A 23,374-nucleotide genomic window follows, 5' to 3' on the forward strand; every position below is an offset into this window, starting at 1 on the left:
TTCATCCCCTTTCTCTCGTCCTACAGAAGACCCTAGGAGAGAAACTGAAAATGACTAGAGTGAATCATTCTGGTGATGCATTTTCTAAGTCTGAGCAAAAGGTTTTTGTCAGTTTTTTGTTCATGTTTGTTTTACTTTCATTTTGTGTAGCTCTGTGATCACAGGTTCTAACAGGACCATGTTCTAAATAGGACAAATGTTTCACTTACGGCGGATTAGCACTAATTGCAATACATTTTAAATAAAAATAAATAAATAATATTGTTGTTACATAACTTTCTATAACGTACAATATGTGTAACTTGTGTTTAAAGACCAAAGAGAAATAAAAAGTCACCCGGAAGCAAACATGAATGTTTTTCGCCGATTCAGAACATGTGGAGTGTAATTTAGCCTCTTGTGGCTGAAATGTGTATTACAACAACACAAACTTGGCCAAATGACCCTGACAAAGAAAATTCTATCCTGACAAAACTTTTTTTCCCCCCTCATTTGGACATAAAAAACTAGTGTAAAGGACTAAGGAAGAGAATCCTGAGAAAACCTTTTAGTTCTTCAGTCATAAACACATGAGATAAAAACAGTTTGGATCAAAACCAAACATAGATTGTGTACATTTCAGGACTAGAACATAGATTGCTTAGATTTCCAGCGTCTCAGTGCTCTAAAGAAAGGACGAACAGCTCTTACGAAGTGGATGACGGGAGCTGGACAGGTGTGTTTGACCTCCTCGGCGCAGGAGTCCCGGTACACGCAGCGGGAGCCTCCGCCGCCGCCGCACCACACGCAGCCGTACTTTGGGTCGGCGGTGCGACACCGGCTGCAGTCCGACCGCCCCACGGAGCAGTTGAACAGAGTCACTGAAATAAAAAGGGGGAGGTGGGGAGCGGCGGGTGAAAGGTCTGTGAGGAAGAGACATCCTCGACATCATGCATCGCACACGGCGCCGTTGAGGACACGCACCGTACAGATCCTCGGCGCTGTCAATGAGGAAGTAGTTCTTCCTCCTCACGTTGATCGAGGCCGGGTATTCCTCCATCGGGGAGGAGTAAGCGTACTGAAACCAGAACCAGCAGACATACTTGTGATTCCAGCCCGTGTCAGTGTCTGGCCACGAGAGCAGTACATGGAGACGCAGACCAACATGATTTGGGGTCGTTGGTGCGTGTGAAGACGGCGAAGTTGATCAGTTCCTCTCGTTGATTTGAAAAGGGATTTGCAGCTCGTGGTGCAACGGATCATAAAAAAAACCTCATGATTCTGATCACATCACGGATCAGTCACAGATCGGAAAAGAAAAAAAAGAACCAAATATAACTTGAACAGATACAGATCCCTTTGTTGTTTGATTACAGCAGCTGGTCTGCAAGGATCCAGGCTGTTTGGTTCCAAAAATAATGTCAAGACATTCTAAATATTAGACTTTTACTTTGATCTGTACATTTGATGTGGTTTTTTTCCTCATAAATGCACAGTGATACGGACAATAAACAAATCTTCATTAGTAGTTTTAAAAGTGAATATTAGAATTAGTTTAAACAGCTGATAATTCATCAATAATATCTATTTATGTTATGAAAACATCTCATTCAAACAACTGGATTTAATCAAGTTTCTCACCAAAACTGCATTTTACGAGATGACATTCGATCATAATAACGTTGTAATTTACCTTCACCAATAGTTATAATGTAACTGAATTGAATCTATGTTTGTTAGCCGTTAGCGGTGCTGCTAACGTTACCTGTCAGCTTAAACGTTAATTGATTGTTTACAAAGTAACGTTATCAGACACTAGAAAAACATAAACTGATGTACTGATCTCATGTTGTACTGAATATTGGTGAATAATAATTAAAGTAAAGAGTTATTTCTCATGACGTCTCTTGACGTTAAACTGTGTCATTACTGTGTCAGAACCGTGAGGGGGGTCAGTACGGATCACGGATCGACAGTGTTCTGTTCCACCTCTAATTACAGTCATTATGGATGCTACAGGATGGGCGGGGTTTACTCCATCAGATCGGGACAGACAAATCAGCTGTCAATCAAACAGTTTATAAAGGGAAATGATAGTTTTGCTGCTTCCCAACGGGGACTCAACCTCTGTTTGGACCGCTCATGAAAGACGGAACATTTAATGATTTTAATAAATAGAAGAAGATCTGTGTGAGCAGCATGGGAACAATACACAGAAACCTTTAAAATTAGGACTTTGAAATTGAAAACTTGACCCATATGGAAATTGATTGCACTTTGTGGTATGAAAGGCCTATTTTCACAATCAGCTTATGACTAGCAATTAGGCATGGGAATATTTCGAGCCGTGATTTTTTCTTTCAGAACATGCTTAGAACTCTTAAAAAGGTGACTTAAACCTAATTTGTTTTGCGATCAGTGATGAAAACCTGTATTGTCACTTACCTAAGAACTATGTAATATTCCACTCAAGGTTGAACAGTTACTGATAACTTAACTTCTGCTTTGCCCTAATTTTTCTAACTTTGATTTAGGATGCCGTGATTTACAAAACCACGGCATTGACGATAAACGTGATATTTAGAAATAAAAAACTGATGGTATGTGACAATGTTGCAAAGAAATGATTGGATGTACATTGTCAATTATTTTCCTTAAAAGAGAAAAAGCACACAACTTTACAGCAATATTGAACTGAAACGAGCTTATCTGACATTGTGACATCCCTACTGTGAATGTTGCTTAATTAGTCATGAAAGGTATTTAATGTTGTGAGAAAAACACTTTCAAAGATGTGAAAGCAGGTTCCAGAGACGTGTTCTGACCTGGTGGGGTCGGCAGGTGATGGAGAAGGCTGATGGTCGAGTGGCGTCCGGCTCCACGGAGGCGGCCACCACCACAGACCGGTTCTCAACGTCCAGCACACACTCGTAGTCCAGGTTCTCGTCCTAAAAAAGGTGCAGACCGCAGAACTTTAGGTGAGAACTGTCACAGAAGTACTGGGTCACTGCAGAAGCTCATGAAGTCTTTTATTTTGCACAATACAATTAAAAAATAAACAAACATAATAACATAATAACATCACAGTGCACGAAGAGTCAAAAAGCCAACTGCGCCCTTTTGAAGCCTCCACCAAGATAATATGACAATTTTAACATAAAAACTAGTATTTAGCCATCTTCTATCTTTTATTGTTTTTATTGTATTATTTAATATACAAGTAAAGTTAATTATTAGTGTTATTATATGATTGATACTTACAATGAAGTAGTATTAGTAGAGTATTATTATTATTTTTAGCATGCGCTGAAATACAAATTACAAATTAAGTTTATTATTATGATGGAAAAAATGTTATCATTATTATGTAACATACAAATAAAGTGTATTATAATTCTAATAAACTGAAACAGAAAATGTACTTCATTAAATATGTTAGTAGCTGCCATCGGACTCTCTTCTGGTGAAAGACTTCAAAGGGAAGGTTCAATGTCGCCGTCTAGTTTCAGAGAAGCAGTTTCATGGAGGAACTATTTTCTGTCCACCGTAGTTCCAACGTGAAACTGCTCACAGCGAGTCTGTAGTTTATCCTGAGTCACGGGGTCATCAGTTCGAGGAAAAAGGTGTTTTTTTTCTGGAGCTTTGGCACTACGAGTCCATCTGGTCAACTCACACCAAAACAATCTAGATGGACAGCACTCGAGGTAAGAGGTCCTTTGATGACTTACTTATTGATAATAACATGCTGACCCTTTGTATCTGAAGCTGTAAGATATATGAATACCTTCCACGATGACAGTTTTAAAAAGGTGGCCTGTGCTAATCTAATCCAATAAACTTTTCTGTCAATCTGTCCGCTGTGAGTGTGCTGTGCAGTGTGAATGGGAAACAAACATTACACTAAAGGCCGAGGGTGTAGAGCGAGAAGGCAGCGGCAGCGGCCTGGAGAAGAGCCTATTAGTTTGGGTGGTTGAGTCTGTCTCCAGAAGGACTGACCCCGCCTTTAGTGCCTTTCTAAGACGAGATGGTAGACGGCTACATTACCTGAAACAGGTTGAGATGTTGTCCCACCAGAGTGACCTTCCTCTCCACGTTGACAGGGAGAAGAGAGGAGTCTTGAACTTTCTCCACACACGGACACTCCTGAAGAGACATTAGTCACCATTCCAATGATAAATATCTCAAAATTACAACTCTACTCTATTAAACCTTTACCTAGATCCTGCTTAAAGGGATCTCTGTACCCGTCATAATCGTTAGCATGTGGTCAGTCTGCTAACACTTAAGAGTTGTCTCAATCATTCTAACTTCCAGCTATGAAGCTGGGCACCCTCCATTCTCCTAAACTACATTTAGATGCTCTAAAAAGAAAGGTGAATTCTCAAAAAAAACGGGAGTAGCAGCTATCCCTTCTTACACCGTCACCTTAAACCTAAAAAGAAACAACAACTAAGCGACCACAGTCACAAAAACACACCACAGCGATGAAACATCAGACGTTCCAGTGAAACGCGAGGCGGGGGCGTCGACTTTGAAATGTCATAATGTTCCTGAGCTCATGGGAGGAAGTGCAGCTCTGACAGGTTGAGATGAACATAAATGGTATGGAGACGGTAAACGAGTCAATAAGGCCTGTCGGGTTAAGTGCCTTACATTCTCAGTTTCATTGGATTGATTTTGTGTCAGTTCTTTACCTCCCTTATGCACTTTTTTAGTCCAAGATCAGAAGATGAGTAACCACTCTATCATCCTTTCAGCATGGCTTTCAGTCTCTATGCTAAGCTAAGATAAGCAAAGCTAACCGTACTTATTTACTAAATGAACATCATGCTGTATTGAAGAAAAGTTGAAACTAGAGATTAAGACATAAACTCATGTTTACTGAGGAAATGCATTTAGAGAGAAGTAGAGTCATTTCCTTATAGACTTCTGTACAACCAAAGGAGTCGCCCCCTGCTGGTCAGTAGAGAGAATGCAGGTTTTGAGACATATCTGCATTGGTTTCACTTTTAAGAACCAGAGTTAGAGCATCTTTAACTTCAGCTACGATGTCAAATGTTTGAGGACTCATCCTGCACTCTCGACTTTTACGACTACATGGCCTGACCCGTCAAATCAAACACACTTTGCTGTTTGCTGGAAAACAAATGTCCGCTGGATGATAGGAAATGAAGGATGAGCGGGGTGTTTGGGCTCTGGCGGCACGAGGTAGGTGTGTGTGTGTGTGTGTGTGTGTGTGGAGAGAGGAAACCCTCCTTCCATGCGCCGTATGGTTGTTATACTCTAAGCCCGTCCACTTTTTTTAGCGATCCAATCAAATGCAAAAAATGTGATTTCATCTCGAGTAAATGTACACCGCTCAAATATTCAGTTCAACTGCAAAACACATAGTTTCACAGGGCCTTTAGACAGCTTCTCTTGCAGACTGGAGCGACAGTACGACTTCTGGACTAGCTGCACTCACCGGGAAATACAAGTCGGAGGAAGAATCGGATTGGTAGTCTGCTGCAGACTCAGAGGCGGGGTCGATAACTGTTTCAGGAGATTGTGTGAAGTGTGCCGGCTTTTCGCTGGCGCCTGCATGGGATGGACCTGTTGCGTTACCCACGGCAGGCTCCTCCCACCCACTCAGCGGAGGAGAGTCCTTCTCTTCGTTGCCGGCCGGAGGAATGTCGTCCTTCGCGTCGCTGACGGGGAGGTCCGTTAAACGGGACACTTCTCCAGAGGTGGTCGTGCTTGCGTTGGAGGAAGAGCCAAATGCTTCACCGGACAGCTCTACAAACCCAGGGTCGTGGTCTACCTTTTTGCTAGTGCTGCTGGGTAATGTAGTGTTCAGGGTTTTGTCAGTGATAGTCAAGCCTTCCTCCTCCTCGGCCTCTGAGAAACTTGCAATGCCGCCGTTTCCCTCTGTCGTCCCCTCGCCTGTGGCGGGGACATCGGTGGGCGCCGTAGCGGCCTGGCTGAAGCTCCCGACAAAGGGGGAGGTTGTGGCCAGGGTGAGGGGGGAGGTGGGGGAGGCGGTAGGGGCGGTAGGTGGCATCACCGTGGTGGACGTTAAAGGGACAGCTGCTGTGGTGCGGGTGGGAGTCTCTGTGGGGGGCGGCTGTGTTGTTGTTGTTGTTGCAGCAGCCCGGACAGTAGGAGGTAAAGGGGTCAGGTTTCTGGCGGGTGGTGGGATGGTGGGTGTTGGCGGTTTGAACTGGACGATGGAGCAGCACAAGTGTACAAAACCAGGACAGGAGGGGGACGGGACAACAAACAAAAAAGGCAGGGGAAGACAAAATTAGGATAAGAACAGAAAGGGTGTGCAAATACATTAAGAAGCAAATCATGAGTGGAGAAAAAAAATAAAGATTTATGGTAAAAAAAAAAACTGTCATAAAGAAGACAAACAGAAAAGTACACCAAACACACGCACACAAATATGTGCATGTTGCACAGTGCTGTATGACACATGCTCAGCAAAACCTGCTGCCTTTAAATGACATTCCATGCAGTTTCCCTAAATATACAGTAAACACCTCGTTATACCCAGATAGAACTATTGTATCCAACGCAACTGTCCGGCAACAAACCGGCTTTCATGAAGGATGGAAAGTTTTGCTTTTGTTAAAACCGTTTAAAAAAGGTTTTTGATATAAATGTGTTCTTTGGTCGGAGGCTGCAAATCTTCTAATAATTTGCACATTTCTTGCTGTTAATGGGGTTTATAACTCTAGACATAAAGGAACACTATTCAACAGCACCACAAACTCCAAAAGGATCATACAGTGGAGTCGACACCTCTGAAAACACTTCAATCAACAGCTTCTTTTTTCAGGCCTCGTGTTGACTCACATTGTGGTTGTAGATGGTGACTCCTCGGCTGCAGCTGTGTTTGTGCGTGCAGACGTGCTGGTGGATACACCAGTTACACCCCCAGCGACTGCTGACACACCCTTGGCATCTAGCGGAGCACACGGCACCGATACAGGCAGAACAACGACACAAAAACAGGAGAGACGATTAATAAAACTGCTATTTTACCCCAAACAACATGTGGAAGATGTTTCGGAATCTTGAATTTGTCACAAAAAAAAACTATTAGTTCATTCACTGTGTGTGTGTGTGTGTGTGTGTGTGTACTCACGGCCTGCGCCCAGAGAGCTGCTGCACCAAGCTGCAGTTGAAGAAGGTGAATTCGGTCTCTGCGACCGTCACGTTTGCGAAACGCAGCGACAGGGCCACCATCACAAACTCTGCATCACAAACAATATGTCAACTTCAAAATGATCCGGACAACTTGTGTGTGTGTGTGTGTGTGTGTGTGTGTGTGTGTGTGTGTGTGTGTGTGTGTGTGTGTGTGTGTGTGTGTGTGTCGTTCTTTAGGAGCATCACAGTGCTGCTTTGGCAGTTTTGTAAATGTCTTTGTTGTGCTCAACTTTGTGTCTGTAGAGGTGTTTGAACTGAAAGTTGAAATTAAAAGCAAGATCGTCAATTGTCCCTGTAGTTTTTTTTCATGAGTTGACAAGAGAAACAACAGATCTGGAATATTTTGCTTCCCTGAAGTAATGAGGATGGCAAAATGCTTGCATTCCCTGTGACTTATGTAAACAAAGGGCGTGTCGTTGAGAGAGTACAGTTGGCACACAGGTACATCGCTGCATGCTGCTACCCCTCTACCATCCAGTGTTTCAATTGACTGGTAAAATAAATTATTGTTACAAACTTTTTAGTTGTAATTACATAATTTTCTGGACTCCAAACGAGGGCATTCTCAAGATACCACAAGAATTGGATGGACAGAGTGACCTTGAAGTTTGACCCTCAGGTTCTAATCACTTCATCGTTGAGTCGAGGTGAACGTGTGTACCGAATTGAACGAAATTCGCTCGTGAAGTTCCCGAGGACAGACAGACGGAATCAAGATTCTGTAGTCTACCGATGGCATCGCCTGCAGTTATTTTGAATTTAAAGTTGCATGTAATCATGGATTTGGAGTATTGTGCATACTGAAAAAGGAAGTTGTCCCATTGGGTACAATTGCTGGCCCAATTCAAAAGAACTCTCACCATCTCCATGACTAATGGGGGGCAGACTGCCGGCATCAGGGGTCGAGCACGTCACACCACTGTTAGTGAGTGAAGCAGGAGCTTCTGTGTCCTGGAAGAAGCAAGAGTAAGCCTCTTCTTTTTCTAGACTCGGGAGGCCCTGTACTGACACCGTAATCTGAGGGAAGAGAGACAGAATGGGACACGGACGTCAAGAAAAGAGAGGAACAAGATGGAAAAGGAAAGTGATAGGAAAACCAATTCGTTCTGTATTACAGTACATCGGTTTTCTCCCCGCGGCTGATGTTGTAGAGGCTGAGACTCTGGATACTGAGGCACTGCTGCGTCTGGTTGAAACTCCACAGCCACTGGCCCCGTACAGACCCCCGCTGACACTCCTGGCGCTGGCCGCACCTGAAACAACAACACAGAGAGGTGAGAAAGACAAGGATGAGACAAAAGTAGACGGGGGGGACGTGAGAGAGCGTTGCCGGTAGTCCCGCCGTTACATGTCCACTGACTCACCGTCCCTCCAGGACACACCAGCCACAGTAGGGGTCTTTGGCGGACAGACAGGACTGACAGTCCAGATGGTTGCCACATTCTGCCACTGGAAGCTTCTCTACCTGAAAATGACAGATAAGAAAGTACTCAAAGACCGATCCACGTGGTGAATTCAGGTGGATACCACAGGTATGCGGCACACCGGCATTCTCAAAGCTCCTCAAAGTTCAATATTTTCTTTAAAACACTGGATCGCTGGTTTGGAGTTCCGGTTTTCATATGTAACACACACAGTGGAAAAAACATAATCGATGGAATAAAAATGAGAAAATACTTGTAATTATTTTTAGCCAGTGCTAGCTTGTAGGTAACGAGCTGAACTGGAAAGCTCCCGGCAAGTAGTGCTTAAAAAATGTTAAAGTTATCATTTAGCTAACGTTAACATTGGCCTTCCAAATTCAAACATGCAATACTAGCCTATTAAAGTTAGCAAGACATTTAACTCTAGTAAAGTAGAGCTTCACGTTTTATCAGCTACTAATGATTGTTACGATCCATTCAATTACCTGTTAAAGTCACTTATTTACCACTCGTCTCTTATACTGCAGCTAAAAATAGTCTCATCATGCTAGTCATCTATTTTTGGCTCGGTACGCATAATGCTAACCTACTTGAAAATAGCCATAACAATACTGGCTAGCTTACGGCTAGATAAAGATAACACGACTTATGTCCGTTTAGCCTCAAAGTTATCTTGACAATTAACTTTGATATTTAAACATCAAACTCAAGGTTACTGGATTTTCTCAGAGCATCAAATTCCTAGATTAACCAATTTGTGTGTTTTTCTTTGTCATTTACATTAATACACAAACCCGTAAGAACAGATAAATAATTGCTGTGCCAAAACTTCCTTCAACTAAATAAGGAAAACTAATATTATTGTGTAAAGTAAAAAAGAGAAGAAAATCCTTATTAATAAGCAACTTCAATCTCAAACAAGAAACCATGGCGCTCTAAAAGATTCACCAGCCATATCAAAGCAATTACTAAAATAGCTTTCTATCATCTTAAAAAGAAAGAACCAAGGTGTCCCAACGTGACTATAAGAAGCTCATCCATGCTTGTATTTGTGATAGGGTGCACTATTGGCCTCTTAACTGGTTTTCCCAACTGGGACCATTAAGCAGCTGCAGCTTATTGAGAATGCTGCTCCTAGGGTTTTATCCAGGACTAAGAGAACAGAGCACAATACTTCAGTTTTTACATCTTTATCATTTATAATCCAGTTAGTTATAGAAAATAGATTTTTTTAAACAGCTGCAACAAACAAAAATGATATCAATCACAGAATGGTTTGGGAATACATCTCTGATATACTGAAAGGATATAAATTGAGCAGGCCTCTGAGATCCATAGACTCCAAACTAAATATGGGAAAGCAGCAGTTAGCCGTTATGAGCCATATAACTGGAGCAAACTGCCAGAAGGTGTGCACCAAATGTAGTATTTTATAAAATGATGGCGAATTAAAAACATTTCTCTTTTCATGTGGGTAAAAATGTAGCGTGTTTTTATAATGTATTTAAGCCATCCTATTTATGTATTTTATTTTGTATGATTTGTCGTAACCATCTTATGTACTCCGTATCTTTTAATCATATTTTATATATGGATGATACGTTTTATTTTTTTTATGTAGAGCACACTGAATTGACCCTGGGTACAAAATGTACTGTGGTAATTAACTTTATATTGCTATGAAGTAGTGATTGCTATTTTTTTAGTATTCAATCTTCTTATTTTATTCAACTTTATAGTTTTTGTATTGTCTTATGTATCTTGCCAGAGAATCTGTCTTTGCGTACAAAAAGATAATAACATTCTAACTCTAAGAAACTAAACTTAAATCAGCTTATGGCCGACTATCAGTAGCTCTTTGACAACTGCAATGCTTGTAATCATATTTTGTTTTAGATTAATGATAAATATAAGTCGATTAGGTTAAACCGTTCACTGGCCCGGGACTGAGACTAGCCAGTCAACGTATAGACCGGCAGTTTCCCGTATCCATTCATCAGCATCTATGGCTTCCTACACAGACACTCTGTAGGGAGTGTGCCAACACAATAGAGGCCACTTTCCCTGATCAATACCATTGTTGTGTCCGACCTTACACCTCCTGCTGACTGTTGTACCCATTGCAGCGGGTTTATTGACCTTTGACCCCCATAGCCAGCTGCCCTCTCCGTTTTCTCTTATGTCCATTGCCTCTTACTCTTTTATCTTATTTCTCTGTGAAAGAGACACAGCTTGAGGAAGCATCAAAGCGTGAAAAAATTCTGACAAACGATCATTTGTCTGAAGATGAATTACTAGCCATGTTCAGATCTTGTGTATGGAGACATCTGGGCGAGCAGTTTAATGGGCAGACGTGACAAGAAGGGCACGGCTGTTCATACATCTGTTGAGTAGTTCAAAGATTGAAACGGAAAATGACTTTTTTTTACCACCTTTAACTGTCCAAAATAGCATTACATTTGTATACTTACAGAAGTTTTGGTCATGATGTATAAGTGTGTTCCAGTCTGGTCCAGTAAAAGGTCCCCGTTGATGGGCGAGTTGATCTGGATCGTCGCATTTGCGTAGACCTCCACCTGGCCGTTTTGGCCCAAATATACCTGCAAAAAAACACCAGACATATTGGTATATTCATTACACCACCAGACTCAGATGAACAGTTGATGAAAAAAGAAATATCTTTTTTGGATTACAACTGAAACGCAAATCAAATCTCACTTGTGGAGGAATCGCAGCAGAAGTGGCCGTGAATGTGATTATGGCAGAAGCAAATCTAATATAAAGCGGAGGAAGACACCTCTGACTTAAGTGATTCCCAGGCCTTCAAACGCTCATGTTACCTCATGATGATGGGATTAGCAGAGGTTTTCCAGAAGGCTCTCACTCGAACAGGATGGAGAATCAGTTGTCCCATTAAGAGAATGCACTCAACACATAAACGGCATGGGATGTAGCTCTTTTAAGCACGGCGAATTTTATGCAGTTTTGCATGTCACATTTTTGTAAAGAATGAGATGCTGTGGTGTGTGACCACAGTGCTTTCAGAACAACATTCGTGCACACCACGCAAAAAATGCTCACTCACGAGAACGCCTTTCTGTGCACTCGTATCAAGCTTTTTACATATACAATTACTACAGCAGTCACTGGCAATGAATATCTTGAGTCTGAGGCTCCCTGGGGGCAAGGTAAGCTGTTTCACCCTGCATTCAGTGCTTGTGCTAAGCTAAGCTAACCCTCTCCTAGCTTCAGCATTATTATTTTTAACTGAATGGTACAAGTGTGGTATCAATCTTATCATCTAATTCTTGGCGAGAAAGTGAATAGGGCGGAATATTCCAAAACGTCAAACTATTCTTTTAACTCCAACAGGATTGATTAAAACTGTATCAAAATCAAGCTGGCGACAACTGGCCGTACCAAATACACAGGTATGATATGACACACACGCAGGCATGCTCACACCCACGTATCTGGATGCTGTGGAATTTGTCCTGCTGTTATACCATAATCCTGTTACAACAGCTAACTTCAGATCGCTACATGGACTGTTGCTTTAATCTACTACCTAAAAGCCCCACTCCTCCCACCCTCTCATTTGCTCACAGATCAAGCACTTACATGTACACAGTAAAAACAGACGTTTTACACCTCTGCAGAGGTGGATGTCTCACATCACCCGACATGGACGACTATCTCTGATCTGATCCATGCAGAAGTTGCTGAAAAAGGTGGTGTTGAGTCTTGCCTTGACAAACAAGGCAAGACTCATAACACAAATATTTTTTCAGTAAGTACACTCCACCAGTCTAAGAATACATAATCTTAAAACATGCACAAAAAAAAAGGTTTTGTTCTCGTTGCCAATGATCTCATTCTGCACACAGAACAGAATAAATAGCAAGTGTATTAGGCAAGGGATCACGGTGGTGTGCTCGTCTGTGTATGTTGGAAAACTGTGAGAGCCGGAATGACTGGAATCTACCGGGAGCTGAAGCCGTGTAGAAGTGTATGGGAACTGGCACAGACTTTTTTACGTAGTTTTAGGTGTGTTTGCTTTGCTAAGAAATACATCCAGTATTTCTTAGAAGGGTTATTAGGCAATGACGAACACATTGGGCAATGCTGAAAATGACTTCACAACACTAAACTGCGATAATAGGAAATTAGTTTTATGGCCCGATTTTTTCCCATGACACACAGATCTCAGTGATGATTTGTCCCAGGGCGTCTCCCTGGCTTCCTCCCAGTGCATGCAGGGGCATGCTTTAATAGGCCTGAATAAAACTGGCACAAAAATGTGAAGTCGGACACGGGTCTGAGCTACCTTGTGCAAAGTCCCTTTGGAGTCTCCGAGGAAGGCGATGCTGTGTCCATCTCTGACACTGACAGCCACCGCAGTGAGGCGGGCGGCCGAAGTGTGCCACGCTGCCCGGGCCTCCAGTGGCGCGCGGCTCGCCATGGGACTGGGGGTGTGGTCGGAGCCGCACGGATACGCCTTGAGGGTATTCTGCAACACATGAGGGGGAAACTTCAATCGCAAGCATTTCTTCTTAATTCTACATACCTATTTGAACAGAACACACCAAGATTACTTTTGTTTGATGTTATATGCTCTTAAGATATCAAACACCTGCACCTCAGACTAACAAATCCATGTTCCCATTCTTTCCTGCTGTTGACCGAGAGCGTTTGAATCCTCTTGTTACAGCATGAAAGGATTGCGCCACAGATTAAAGCAGACTCATACGGACAAAGGCCACTGGCTCTTTTGGTTTTGCAAAACAACCGCTTTTTAAATCCTGCTTTCTGGTGAGTCTCAAAGCTCCGGCTGCACATAATTGGCCCTAAAGGAGGAAGTAGAATGGGACATCTTTTGTTAGTCCACAGAGTAAAAAAAAAAAAAAAAGATGGCTTATCGTTGTTTCAAGGAGAACTGTGATCTAATGCATCCTCTCCTCATTCAATCATCTCTCTGCTTCATTCAGCATGTCCTTTTCTTCTTTCTCCCTGTCGCTGTGTGCGCGCTAGTCTCTCTATTCCCATGTCTGAACTCTCCCCCCACCTTCTCTCAACCTTAATCTCTGTCTTCCTATGTCAGAACTCATTAAGCAGCTGCACAGCTGATTCAGGGTCAGCTTGGTTTATTGATCCCTAATGGTTCCACTAAATGGTTGGCAAGACCTGGGCGGCAGCAGAGCGGGTCACCGGAGTGCTGCAGCTGGGCAAAGCTACTCCTGGGGCATCTGGGAGGGCCTCATTACAATGCCTTCATTCTTCCTGCTGCTAGGCGTAATCTGGGAAATCCAGTCATCTCTTGTTACTGTGCTGTGCTTTCTGTTTCCTCTTTTTTTAACCACCAAAACCAATTGAGTCAATATACTTAAGGTACATAAAGGGAGCAGGATATAATTTGTCATGATGCCCTACTATACGGCCAGTATAGTTGTAACGAGCCGAAAAGCAGAAAAAAAGGAAAACAAGCAATTCTGCCCTCGTTATAGACAAAATCATTGTTTTAAAAAGCCTATCCCTCCAAAATATTTACTCTTCTTCCGTCACGGAAACAGTCCGCCGCTTCCTTTGCTCTCCATCTGCTGCATTCTTACCATGGGCAAATTGGCGCAGCTGGACTTGACCTCATACTCTATGTAGGCCACCTCTTCTCCCTCCACCCGGCCGTCCTGCGTGTAGCAAAGGTTGCGGGTGGAGTCGATGTGTCTGTCGAGCTCATCCAGAGGGTAGACGCACAGAGCCGAGGCGTCCAAGGCACCGTTGTTTGTGGAGCCGGCACGGGTGGAAAAGACTCCCAGCAGATCCTCGCCTTGCCGGCCAACACCTTGTCCCACCTGTTGCAACAAAACCATGGACAAACAACCCAGTTCAACAGAGAAAGACTTGAATTTCCCACACACCAAGAAGTCCCAACTAGATTGAGAATTGCTGCTCCCTACTAATATTTTGAAGGGCTCGTTTGTTGATGATATTTGGGGAGGAAATACCTTTGCAGCCTGTAGCAGATTGTAAGTCTTAGAGGGAGAGGAAGTGGACCGGCAGACCAGAGGAACTTCCACGTAGGAATAGTAGGAGGTGTCGTCCAGACACACTCTGGCGGCATACGTCCGGTACTCCCTTGATGGCGACTTTATGTCGCGGCGGTAAAACAAGAAGTACACGTACGTGCGCCGTGTGAACGCCATCACAAAGTGGTGGTCGTATTCCGACAGGCGTCCGGTCACCGCCAGCTTGGCCGTCTCCTCGTAGGAGAAGACGGGCTCTGACGACAGGTGGCGGGTGGAGATGGGCGGGTGGCTGGCGGTGTAGCCCCGACCCACATACATCACTGTCCTCTCCCCGCCGCGAAGCCCCACCACCAGCCCCACGGTCGACACCGACGGGTCGTTGGCGGCGACGTACTGCGTGTCCACGGGCCTCTCGGTGGAGAAGCGGACCTTTTTGATCGACGCTAGGCTGCGTTTCTGACAGGTGCCCTGGTGGATGCTGCCGCAGGTGATCAACTCCAGCGCCTTTGGATCCACCAGGAGTAGTTTGTTGTGGTTGCTGGTCCTCCTGGCTTGGGGACAGTTGGACTCGGTCACTGGGGGGAGGCAGTCTTTGCTGTCGCTCACGGGACCGGTGGTCTCCTCCAGCTCCAGCCGGAGCCCATCCAACCCGTCCAGCTGGAAGAGGCGGTCCCTGGCCCCCACGTACACCGTCCCCACGGAGGGGTCCGGGTGGAGGACCAGGTGCTGGAATTCAGTGTCATTACGGGAGAAGCGTGGGTAGGAGCGACCGCGGGCTGTGGCGAAGACGATGAGGAGTAAGAACAGGGCGGGGTACAGAGCCTTCCCATGTGGCATGGCAAATATTCTGAGGAAAGAAACAGAGAAGGGTTAGAAGCCTTCACCGGCAGATGTTTGAGGCAAAACGTCAACATGCGATAAGGCCAAAAGCTGCTTCTACGTAGTCCTGTATAGTACATGTACAGCGCTTTTCTAGTCTTCCAACCACTCACATCGCTTTAACGCGACTTCTCATGATCCACCCATTCAGACCCATTCACACACTAATGGGAGGGGCTAAGGTTCCACCTGCCCATCAGGACAAACTAACATTCACACACCGTAGGCACAGCTACGGGAATGCCCAAGGACACATTCACATGGACTAGCAGAGCCGAGAATCGCACCAACAATCCTCTGATTAAGAGACGTTCCCGCTCTACCACTGATCCACAGTGGCCCCCCCTATAGGGCAAGGTTTAGAATTTTAGAGAGCTTAGGTTTAGGCTCACTGTTGCACAGGCCGACATTACCACGTAGAAACACAGTATTTACTCCTGTTTCAGGAGTTTTTGCTATAAAAAAAAGGAAATGATCCAGTCTAGAAAAAAAGTTTTTGTCCCCAGAAGGAACAAATGAGTTGGGACCTGAGTGCAACGGAGAGGCACGGGAGGTTGGAAATCATTGAGTTGAGTGGAACGGGCTATTTTTTTTCTTTACGGAATAAATTTAATGAGAAAATGTAAAAAGAGAAAGGAAAACATCAACGTCATGTCCAATGAAGCAGCAATCTTGCCTCTGCAAGGGATGCAAGCCGAAATGACAGACAACACAGTGCTTAGAAATAGATCTACTGCTTATGCTATGACTATTACAGTAGCTCCACCAAACATGAGCATGTCTTTTACATATATTTTTAAATAAATATTACATCTTATAATTTATTTAAACATGTCATTCATAGTGATATAATATGTTGCCAGTCAATTATCTTTACTTAATTTCAGGAAAAGCCCAATAACTGCTGCTCTTTTGATCTTTTCTGGACTATAACCCAGAGGGTTTCCAGACACTTGTTTATCATGTGACGTTCCAATTTGTTAATTAGTTCTAGTTCATTGTTTGAGGTGCAAAAAAAACAATATAAATAATTAGTTCTAATGCTTTTGGGATGTGTGCTTTTTTAAGAAATCCTGTTTTCCTGGATATCTGTTATAATATGTGTAAAATATTTATACAGTAGAAATGTTTGTTTTTTTATATATATAAATAATACATGTGTACGGTTGGAATCATATTCCCCACATTCCCTCAATGGTCAATGGTGTTCTTATGTATCTTATATTCATCTCCCAAGCATATTTCTGCCAATAGAATGATCTAACGTGGAGGAAAATATCTTTGAAGCTTCGCTTGTTCAGTATTGCATATAGAGTAGTTGTTCTTAGTTCCGACTCCCATTTATATTTGAGTTGTTTTGTCTTTATCTATTTATGTTTAGGGCTTTGAGTCTCATGGTTCTCACAAAGGGAGGGGCTTCTAAGTATTCCTCTCTCAAATAGCTTCTCACTTGCAAATATTGATACAAGTTATAACTACAGAGACCATATCTATTGGCTGGATTTTCCAAAGAAACATCAATGTACATTCTGTGAAACGTTGCAAGGCCCTCAACTTGTCTTAAAAGTATCATCAATGTTCTTTAGAATGAAATATGAGACTTGGTTGGAGTGTGGTTGTTTTACAAGTTGTTCTCCTAGATTTAAGTGTCTTATATAAATATATATGGAGTAGTTATGTATTCAAGTCTTTCTTTATAACAAGAGAAAACCAACAAGTTGGACTCAATGATCTTTCGTTTGGGGCTCATCATGTTGTTGGTCAGTTTTACACAATATTGTCTCGTGTTCATTGGTGAAGATTTTCCAACACAACGGGCAAGTATCATAAAGTTTGTTTCCCACTGAGCTTGTTTTCCATAACCATCCTCTCCCCCACCCATCCCCCCCACACACCCCTCAAAAAAGTTGACTTATCTCCCCAGAGGGAACCAATAGAATCTATCTTCCTTGTTGGCCTACACATATCTATCATCCCTGCAGCGCCCTCCATCAGCAGCCCAATCGGTCTATTGATGAATTCATGGCTCTGTCCGTGGTGCATGCAAGTGGCGGACAGAATTGCTATTGTGACGTTTTTCTACCCGCCCCTCTGTCAGTTTCCTCTTGGATCTAAAATATTAACAAATCGCCTACGGGCCTTACAGCTGGATTATTCAGAAACAATAACTCACTCCCCCATTTCCAGAGCCATCACTCAACACCTCTGAAGAGGAGAGTGGTTTGTGGACACTGAGAGCCTTTCGCATTAGGAGATAAAACCTGTTTAATTATTAAACAGGTTCTTCAGACCTTTCCCTGACCTCACTGAGAAAGGTTGCATAGAAATATATAACTCCCGCTCACCGTAGAATTGGGAGCAAGCTTTAGTTAGACTGGGGAAGTGTATGAGCTCTCAACAGAATCAAGATTTTTTGGTAGTTCCTGATACATTACTGGGATATCCTTTTAGGCAATTCTGGAATAGATGGGGCAAGACGATGGCAATGCAACACCTCATGGATACCAACCCCCATAAAACCCAACAGAAAGAGAAGAAGATCTTCTTCTTTCGTGTAACGTCAGAGGTCCAACTTGGCGTCGTGTAGCCATGCCAGCATCTCTGGTCCTAGATCAAAAACGCTGGTTTCCGATGGTGGTCTGTATAAGGGCCAGGTGGTGGTTGTATGGTCGGCAGTAGAAGAAGATGTAGGTGTGGCGTCTTAAGGAATTGGTTTTGTCGGGTGCCCATGTTCTCGGTAAATATTTCACATTCAACAAGTTTGCAAGACAAATCAAAGCACTCACAAAAGCCTTGGCGCAAATAAACCATGAAGAAGTCGCGGAATTCAAATACGGCACAAGCGGACTCTTCAAGTGGTTCGATTGCGCCACACAAAACGCTCCCCTCCCAGACCCTCACAAACAACGACTTCACGAAGCCGTGAGGTGGGAACTCGACAATACAGATGCTCCTATTCACACATGAGCCCATGTGGGGAATTTTACTTAACATTTAAGGAATGGACTGTATGTGTGGAAGGGACTTAAGATGCAAAGAATATTAACTAAATTGTTGGAATTATTTATGCCCCAACACGCCGCGTAATGACACAGGAGGAAAATTTGCAGAGAAAGCTACGAGGACGCAAGACTGTGATTTTTAGAAAGAAATGACCATTACATGTCAGTGTGAGTAGACTGCACAGACATTAGACATGCGGCGCCATCTCACCTTGCCGTCCACCCCCTGAGGCTGCAATCACGATGAGGGCGAGGGGTGATGAAAGGGAGTAGGCTGGGAATCTGTTGTGTGAGTGGGTGCAGATCTGTGCTTGTGTACATAACCAGGGGGCCATCCAGGAGCAGGTGCTTGTGTCTCAGTGCGTGTCTGGTAAGTGGGTGAGTGTGTCCCAGGCCTCCTCTTTTACTTATTCATGAGCTGGATAAAGCGTATAATAAGTAATAACCTCCACGCCTACTGTCAGAGGATTTGAGTTGGGCGTGTCATGTGTCAAGAGGAGTGGCCATTACAGTCTAACGGGGGCTGGGAAAATCCACAGCGGTTTGAGACATGGGAGGAAAAGTTGTCATGAAATATAGATATAAAACAAACCAATTCAGCGTGGGCCTCATGTTTTATTGAGGCAAATATGTGGAGCCCTCCGATACCAGTTCTCATTTGAGGCTATTCTAGGCTCGGTCCACCACCGGCAGATAATCACGGTCATCGACAGCTATGCACCGCCAATAACTCAAAATTCACTATCTTGAATACGTTCCCATCCGTCTCAGCTAAGGCTGCCTCTAAATAACGCAGTCACTAAAGATTAGCATATCATAATATTATCAAAATTTTCTTTTAATTTGTTTTGTGGTGCATTTTTTCTACTTTTTTTTTGGCAAAGGACTTACACTCCATGCAGACAAGATAAGACTGGAGCAGCATTTTGTACCAGTCAAAATGTTCTCTTTCTATTTTCTGAAGCCACAACATCAGCCATGCTGAAAATAGATTTTTTTTTCATTTTGTTTATATATTCGATGGAATTAAATAATTGTATACTTTCCAAAGCATATTGTCCTTATTCAGGAATGTCTCTAAAATTACATATCAAAAGCAATTAGTGTGTCAGGTGCCTAGACTAATAACTTCTTAAGCTGGGTACTTTCAGCTCATCCAGCTCCTGGAACGGAGAGCCTGGGAACAAGTCGAGACATGTCCTCGCTGCCACTGTGAGCAGGCGTCCTCACCTGCTCTGTGACCGGACCACACGTCAAGGCCAACATATTTATAGAGTGCTGCGACCACCGTCAGCATGGGAACTTCCTCTACAGCGATGACTTCTTCTTACGAGCTACCATGGGATCAGATGTGATGACTGTGGTGTGGGAGAAATGGAGAACCGAGGCACGACACATGCAGCTGTGGTTGATGTGAACCCTCAGAGGGGGAGACATTTTTCTCCATATCCGAGACCTATTAACCCATCAACTAAATGACCACTCTATAACTTAGATAGCTTGTTTAGAAGCATAGCTTTTCAGTGGCATGAATCAACAAGCTTACTTTGAGGCCATTAAAGACGAGAACTGATCCATTACTGGAGTGAGGGTGCGGATGCAAGAGGTTTATTAACATCTGGCTTTACACCTGGCCTTTGCCAGAGTCGGTCTCCTAGTGTTGAAAGTGAAGCATCGACTTTTACTTTATCTAGTGTTTAGTGGTAATACCACAGTCACCCTTCAGAGGAGCAGAGGGGCGGTTTCACCAACAATCTCTGGATTTCATCAGATCTGTGTGTCTGGAATGCAGCATGTTCGGCCATCGGGCACAGTCCAACACTTATAAATAACCTCTGGTAGACCATTAGACTAGCAATTGAATTGGGGAGGGGAACGGGTGGTCACAAAGAAGTTACGGAGCAAATGTTCACATGCAAGCAAAACGTATGAATAAACACATGAGTGATCTCAGTTTACCTGAATCAGAATTACTTCAATTGAATATTCAGCTCTTCAATACAATGAAATCCAAAAATCCATTGGCATGAGTTTCAGTGATGATTTTGAGGACATTATATCGTCAATTGCTTATCTCAACCAGTGGGATCTATGCAGTTTGCCCAGGGATTCAACTGGTATGCCCTCTTTGGTGTGGAAGGATCCTCCATGGGACAACAGGTCCCATGGATGTTTTGATATGTATATGTTTACGTACTTCGCAATAAACACTTCTGATTCAGATTCACTCTGTAACTCCAGTGCAACTGGCTCTAGATTGGCTTTAAAAGGCCTGGGGTGAAGGTGTTTGGCGTCTCAGAGTTCTACAGTATTCCCTTGCCTTCACAGGAAATGCCCCAGTGTTAAATATGCATTATCAAAGTATATGAACTACATCAAGAGTAATTGCTACAATTTATTGCCCAGTGTTGGTGTAAATAATCAGAGTTAAACTTTTCAGTGTAAAAATGCTGTGTCAAAGTACATAGACTATTTCAGAGTTTAAACAACAACAGCAAGAGTAAAGACAACCGCAGTGTTGATGTATTTGTACACTGGCTGTACTCTGAAAAGTACTCTGTACTCCGAGAGGCTCCGCCCACTTCCTTCTCCTCTCTAACAGATCGAAGTTTTCCTTATTGTTTTAATGTACATAGAGGGCAGTAAAATAGCAAATACTGCAAATGCTCCTTTGAATGCATGACTGCGTGGGATTAACTTTAAAGCTAATTAGTTTCATATGAGTCAGTTGCTGTACAATGTTTGTTTTTTTGTCCTGTTGAACTGACTTATAATTTTTCAAAGTAACGTGAGTGTTATATTGCTGTCGACAGTCAGTCCTCTCTCTTGTGTGTTTGTAGCTGCAGCTCTCAGGCTCGGCCCTGAGGATACGTCAGCCCTTCCAGCAGAAGGCAGAGGAGCATGAAGATGCCAAACAGGTAAGTTCATGTGTAAAATATTTGCTGTGAACTTCCTTTGGGGATCGCCTCAGTTAAAAAAAGCAATGTCAATTGTTGCATTCATGGTTATTTCTTCAAAATTATTTAATATTTAATGCATATTGTCTTTTCCTCTACTCTATTGTTTCACAGCACATCTGTGTTGGCTAAGAAACCTGGTGGCGACGTCTGGACAGGACTACAATGACAAAAGGTCTGACGAACGGGAGTTACACTCGCATGTTAACAACATAAGTGAACATTGTATGCAAACTAAACTAAAATGTTTTTTTGTTTTTTTTTAATTGTTAGATCTGATATACTGGTGTTTATTCTTTTTTCCCTCTGCAGACATGATTTGGTTTTATTGTCTTAAGTGTTAGCTGAACGTATTAAAGTCAGGAAATGCAAAACACTTTAAAGTTATTCTGTTAAAAAGGAGTCTCGTAAAAAAAAAAATAAGTAATGGATAAAAAGTACACTAACAGGGAGTAAATACAAAAGTCAATTTTTTTAACAGCAGCCACTAATACTGATACAACCTGATGGCTCACATATCTGCACTAATTCAGTTTTGTCAAAAAACATATTAGCTTATTGTTTTCTACAATTGCCTATTTAGTAGTAACTAAATATTAGTTATTTTTTTGCACATATAGAGCATTATTTTCTTTGTTCTAAATGATTACAATGAAAAAATTTCAATTTTCTTTATTCTGTTATCTTTAAAAGCACAGATGGAGTCACAAAATGATGTTATTTACAGAACCCCCGTCTCCCCGTCTCTGAAGCTGTAAACTGAGGGGAAACACTGGACTCTGAAATTTCAACACTATGTTCAGTGTGACTTTAACACTCTGTAGACAGAGACCACATGTTCACTGACTCAGTGTTAAATTTGACTCTTTAGGTGTTTCATTACCACTGTCAATTTTACTGTGTTGGACTTGGGGCCCACTGCACCCTCTAACCCTGTGGGGTGGAGCCCCTCTGCTCCTCAGCACGACAGGTGTCCGGGCGAAGCCAACAACCAAACCAATCCAACCAACCGGTCTCATTAATGCTGCTTCATAGGTGCGACTTTTTTCCTCAATTTCATAACCATTGCTATTATACAACCAATGTGTTGATGACTCGTTTGCATGAATTGTTTCCTCCACAAAATAGTTGACAAGAGCACAAAGATCTTCATGGGTCGAGCCTAAAATAAACCTTTTACTTGAAGAATTTCTCAGACAAAGAGTCACGGACAGATGATTTGACTTTCTGGGACAAGCCCGAGAGATTTGCTCGGACTTTTAGTCCCAACGACAACCCTCCACTTAAATCCAGAATTACTTTCTTTTAACTGCAGACGGCAGGGGGACATACCATCCCAATCGGCAGTGCTAAAAAAGTCGATATACGAGTGTGTGCAAAGTGTATTTATGCCCTCTATAAACTTCTCAGAATGTGGTCTCTTCAGTGAACTTTTGCCCTAACCATTCCTTTCTGTCTCCCTTTCTCTCTCTGTCCAAGTTTATTAATCGCTGAGAGAGTCTGCTGTGCAAGTTCATTTCTAAAGCTCCTAATGAGCCGTGACAGCCCACTGAACGCATAAGACCCTATAAAATATGTGGGGTCAGCAGCACAGGGACAGTGGGGGGACATTGGGCCCGGAGCAGCCACGGAGCACTGCCTTGCATTGTTATGTTCTGGTGGGTCGGCTGGGTCTCGTCCCCCGGGGCCACCCAAACACTGCGACACTGGCTTCTGTAGATCTCGTCCAGAGAGTACAGTAAGAGACGAGCATCAGAGCGTCTGTTTTGAGATCTGCAGTGAAAACACAGAACAGGCACAAACATTTTCAAGTAAACAAGTGGAATTGATTTAAAAGTTGGGTCTGGAAGGAGTTGGCATACGCACTCGGGTGATGCTCATGGGACTGATAGAGTTAAGTTTTGTTGGCAGTTGGTCTG

At 43.1% G+C, this 23,374-nt stretch overlaps 1 protein-coding gene across 1 annotated transcript in view; it reads right to left on the bottom strand.

Moving 5' to 3' along the window:
• plxnb1a (plexin b1a) overlaps nt 1-23,374 on the bottom strand; it is a 66,264-nt gene that overhangs the window by 18,852 nt on the left and 24,038 nt on the right. Inside the window, exons 2-15 of the mRNA XM_068597339.1 lie at nt 14,597-15,464; nt 14,204-14,443; nt 12,922-13,104; nt 11,066-11,194; nt 8,535-8,635; nt 8,291-8,423; nt 8,031-8,187; nt 7,109-7,217; nt 6,817-6,925; nt 5,444-6,178; nt 4,024-4,122; nt 2,805-2,927; nt 964-1,057; nt 691-860 (exon numbers count right to left, since the gene is read on the bottom strand). Of these exons, the coding sequence (XP_068453440.1) occupies nt 691-860; nt 964-1,057; nt 2,805-2,927; nt 4,024-4,122; nt 5,444-6,178; nt 6,817-6,925; nt 7,109-7,217; nt 8,031-8,187; nt 8,291-8,423; nt 8,535-8,635; nt 11,066-11,194; nt 12,922-13,104; nt 14,204-14,443; nt 14,597-15,454 (3,240 nt within the window). The 5' untranslated portion in view covers nt 15,455-15,464. The remainder of the gene's footprint in view (nt 1-690; nt 861-963; nt 1,058-2,804; nt 2,928-4,023; nt 4,123-5,443; nt 6,179-6,816; nt 6,926-7,108; nt 7,218-8,030; nt 8,188-8,290; nt 8,424-8,534; nt 8,636-11,065; nt 11,195-12,921; nt 13,105-14,203; nt 14,444-14,596; nt 15,465-23,374) is intronic.

This window comes from Clinocottus analis, unplaced genomic scaffold, assembly GCF_023055335.1.
Source record: "Clinocottus analis isolate CAN_PGR_092001 unplaced genomic scaffold, fCliAna1.0.p SCAF_4, whole genome shotgun sequence".
NCBI classification, from domain to species: Eukaryota; Metazoa; Chordata; class Actinopteri; order Perciformes; family Cottidae; genus Clinocottus; species Clinocottus analis.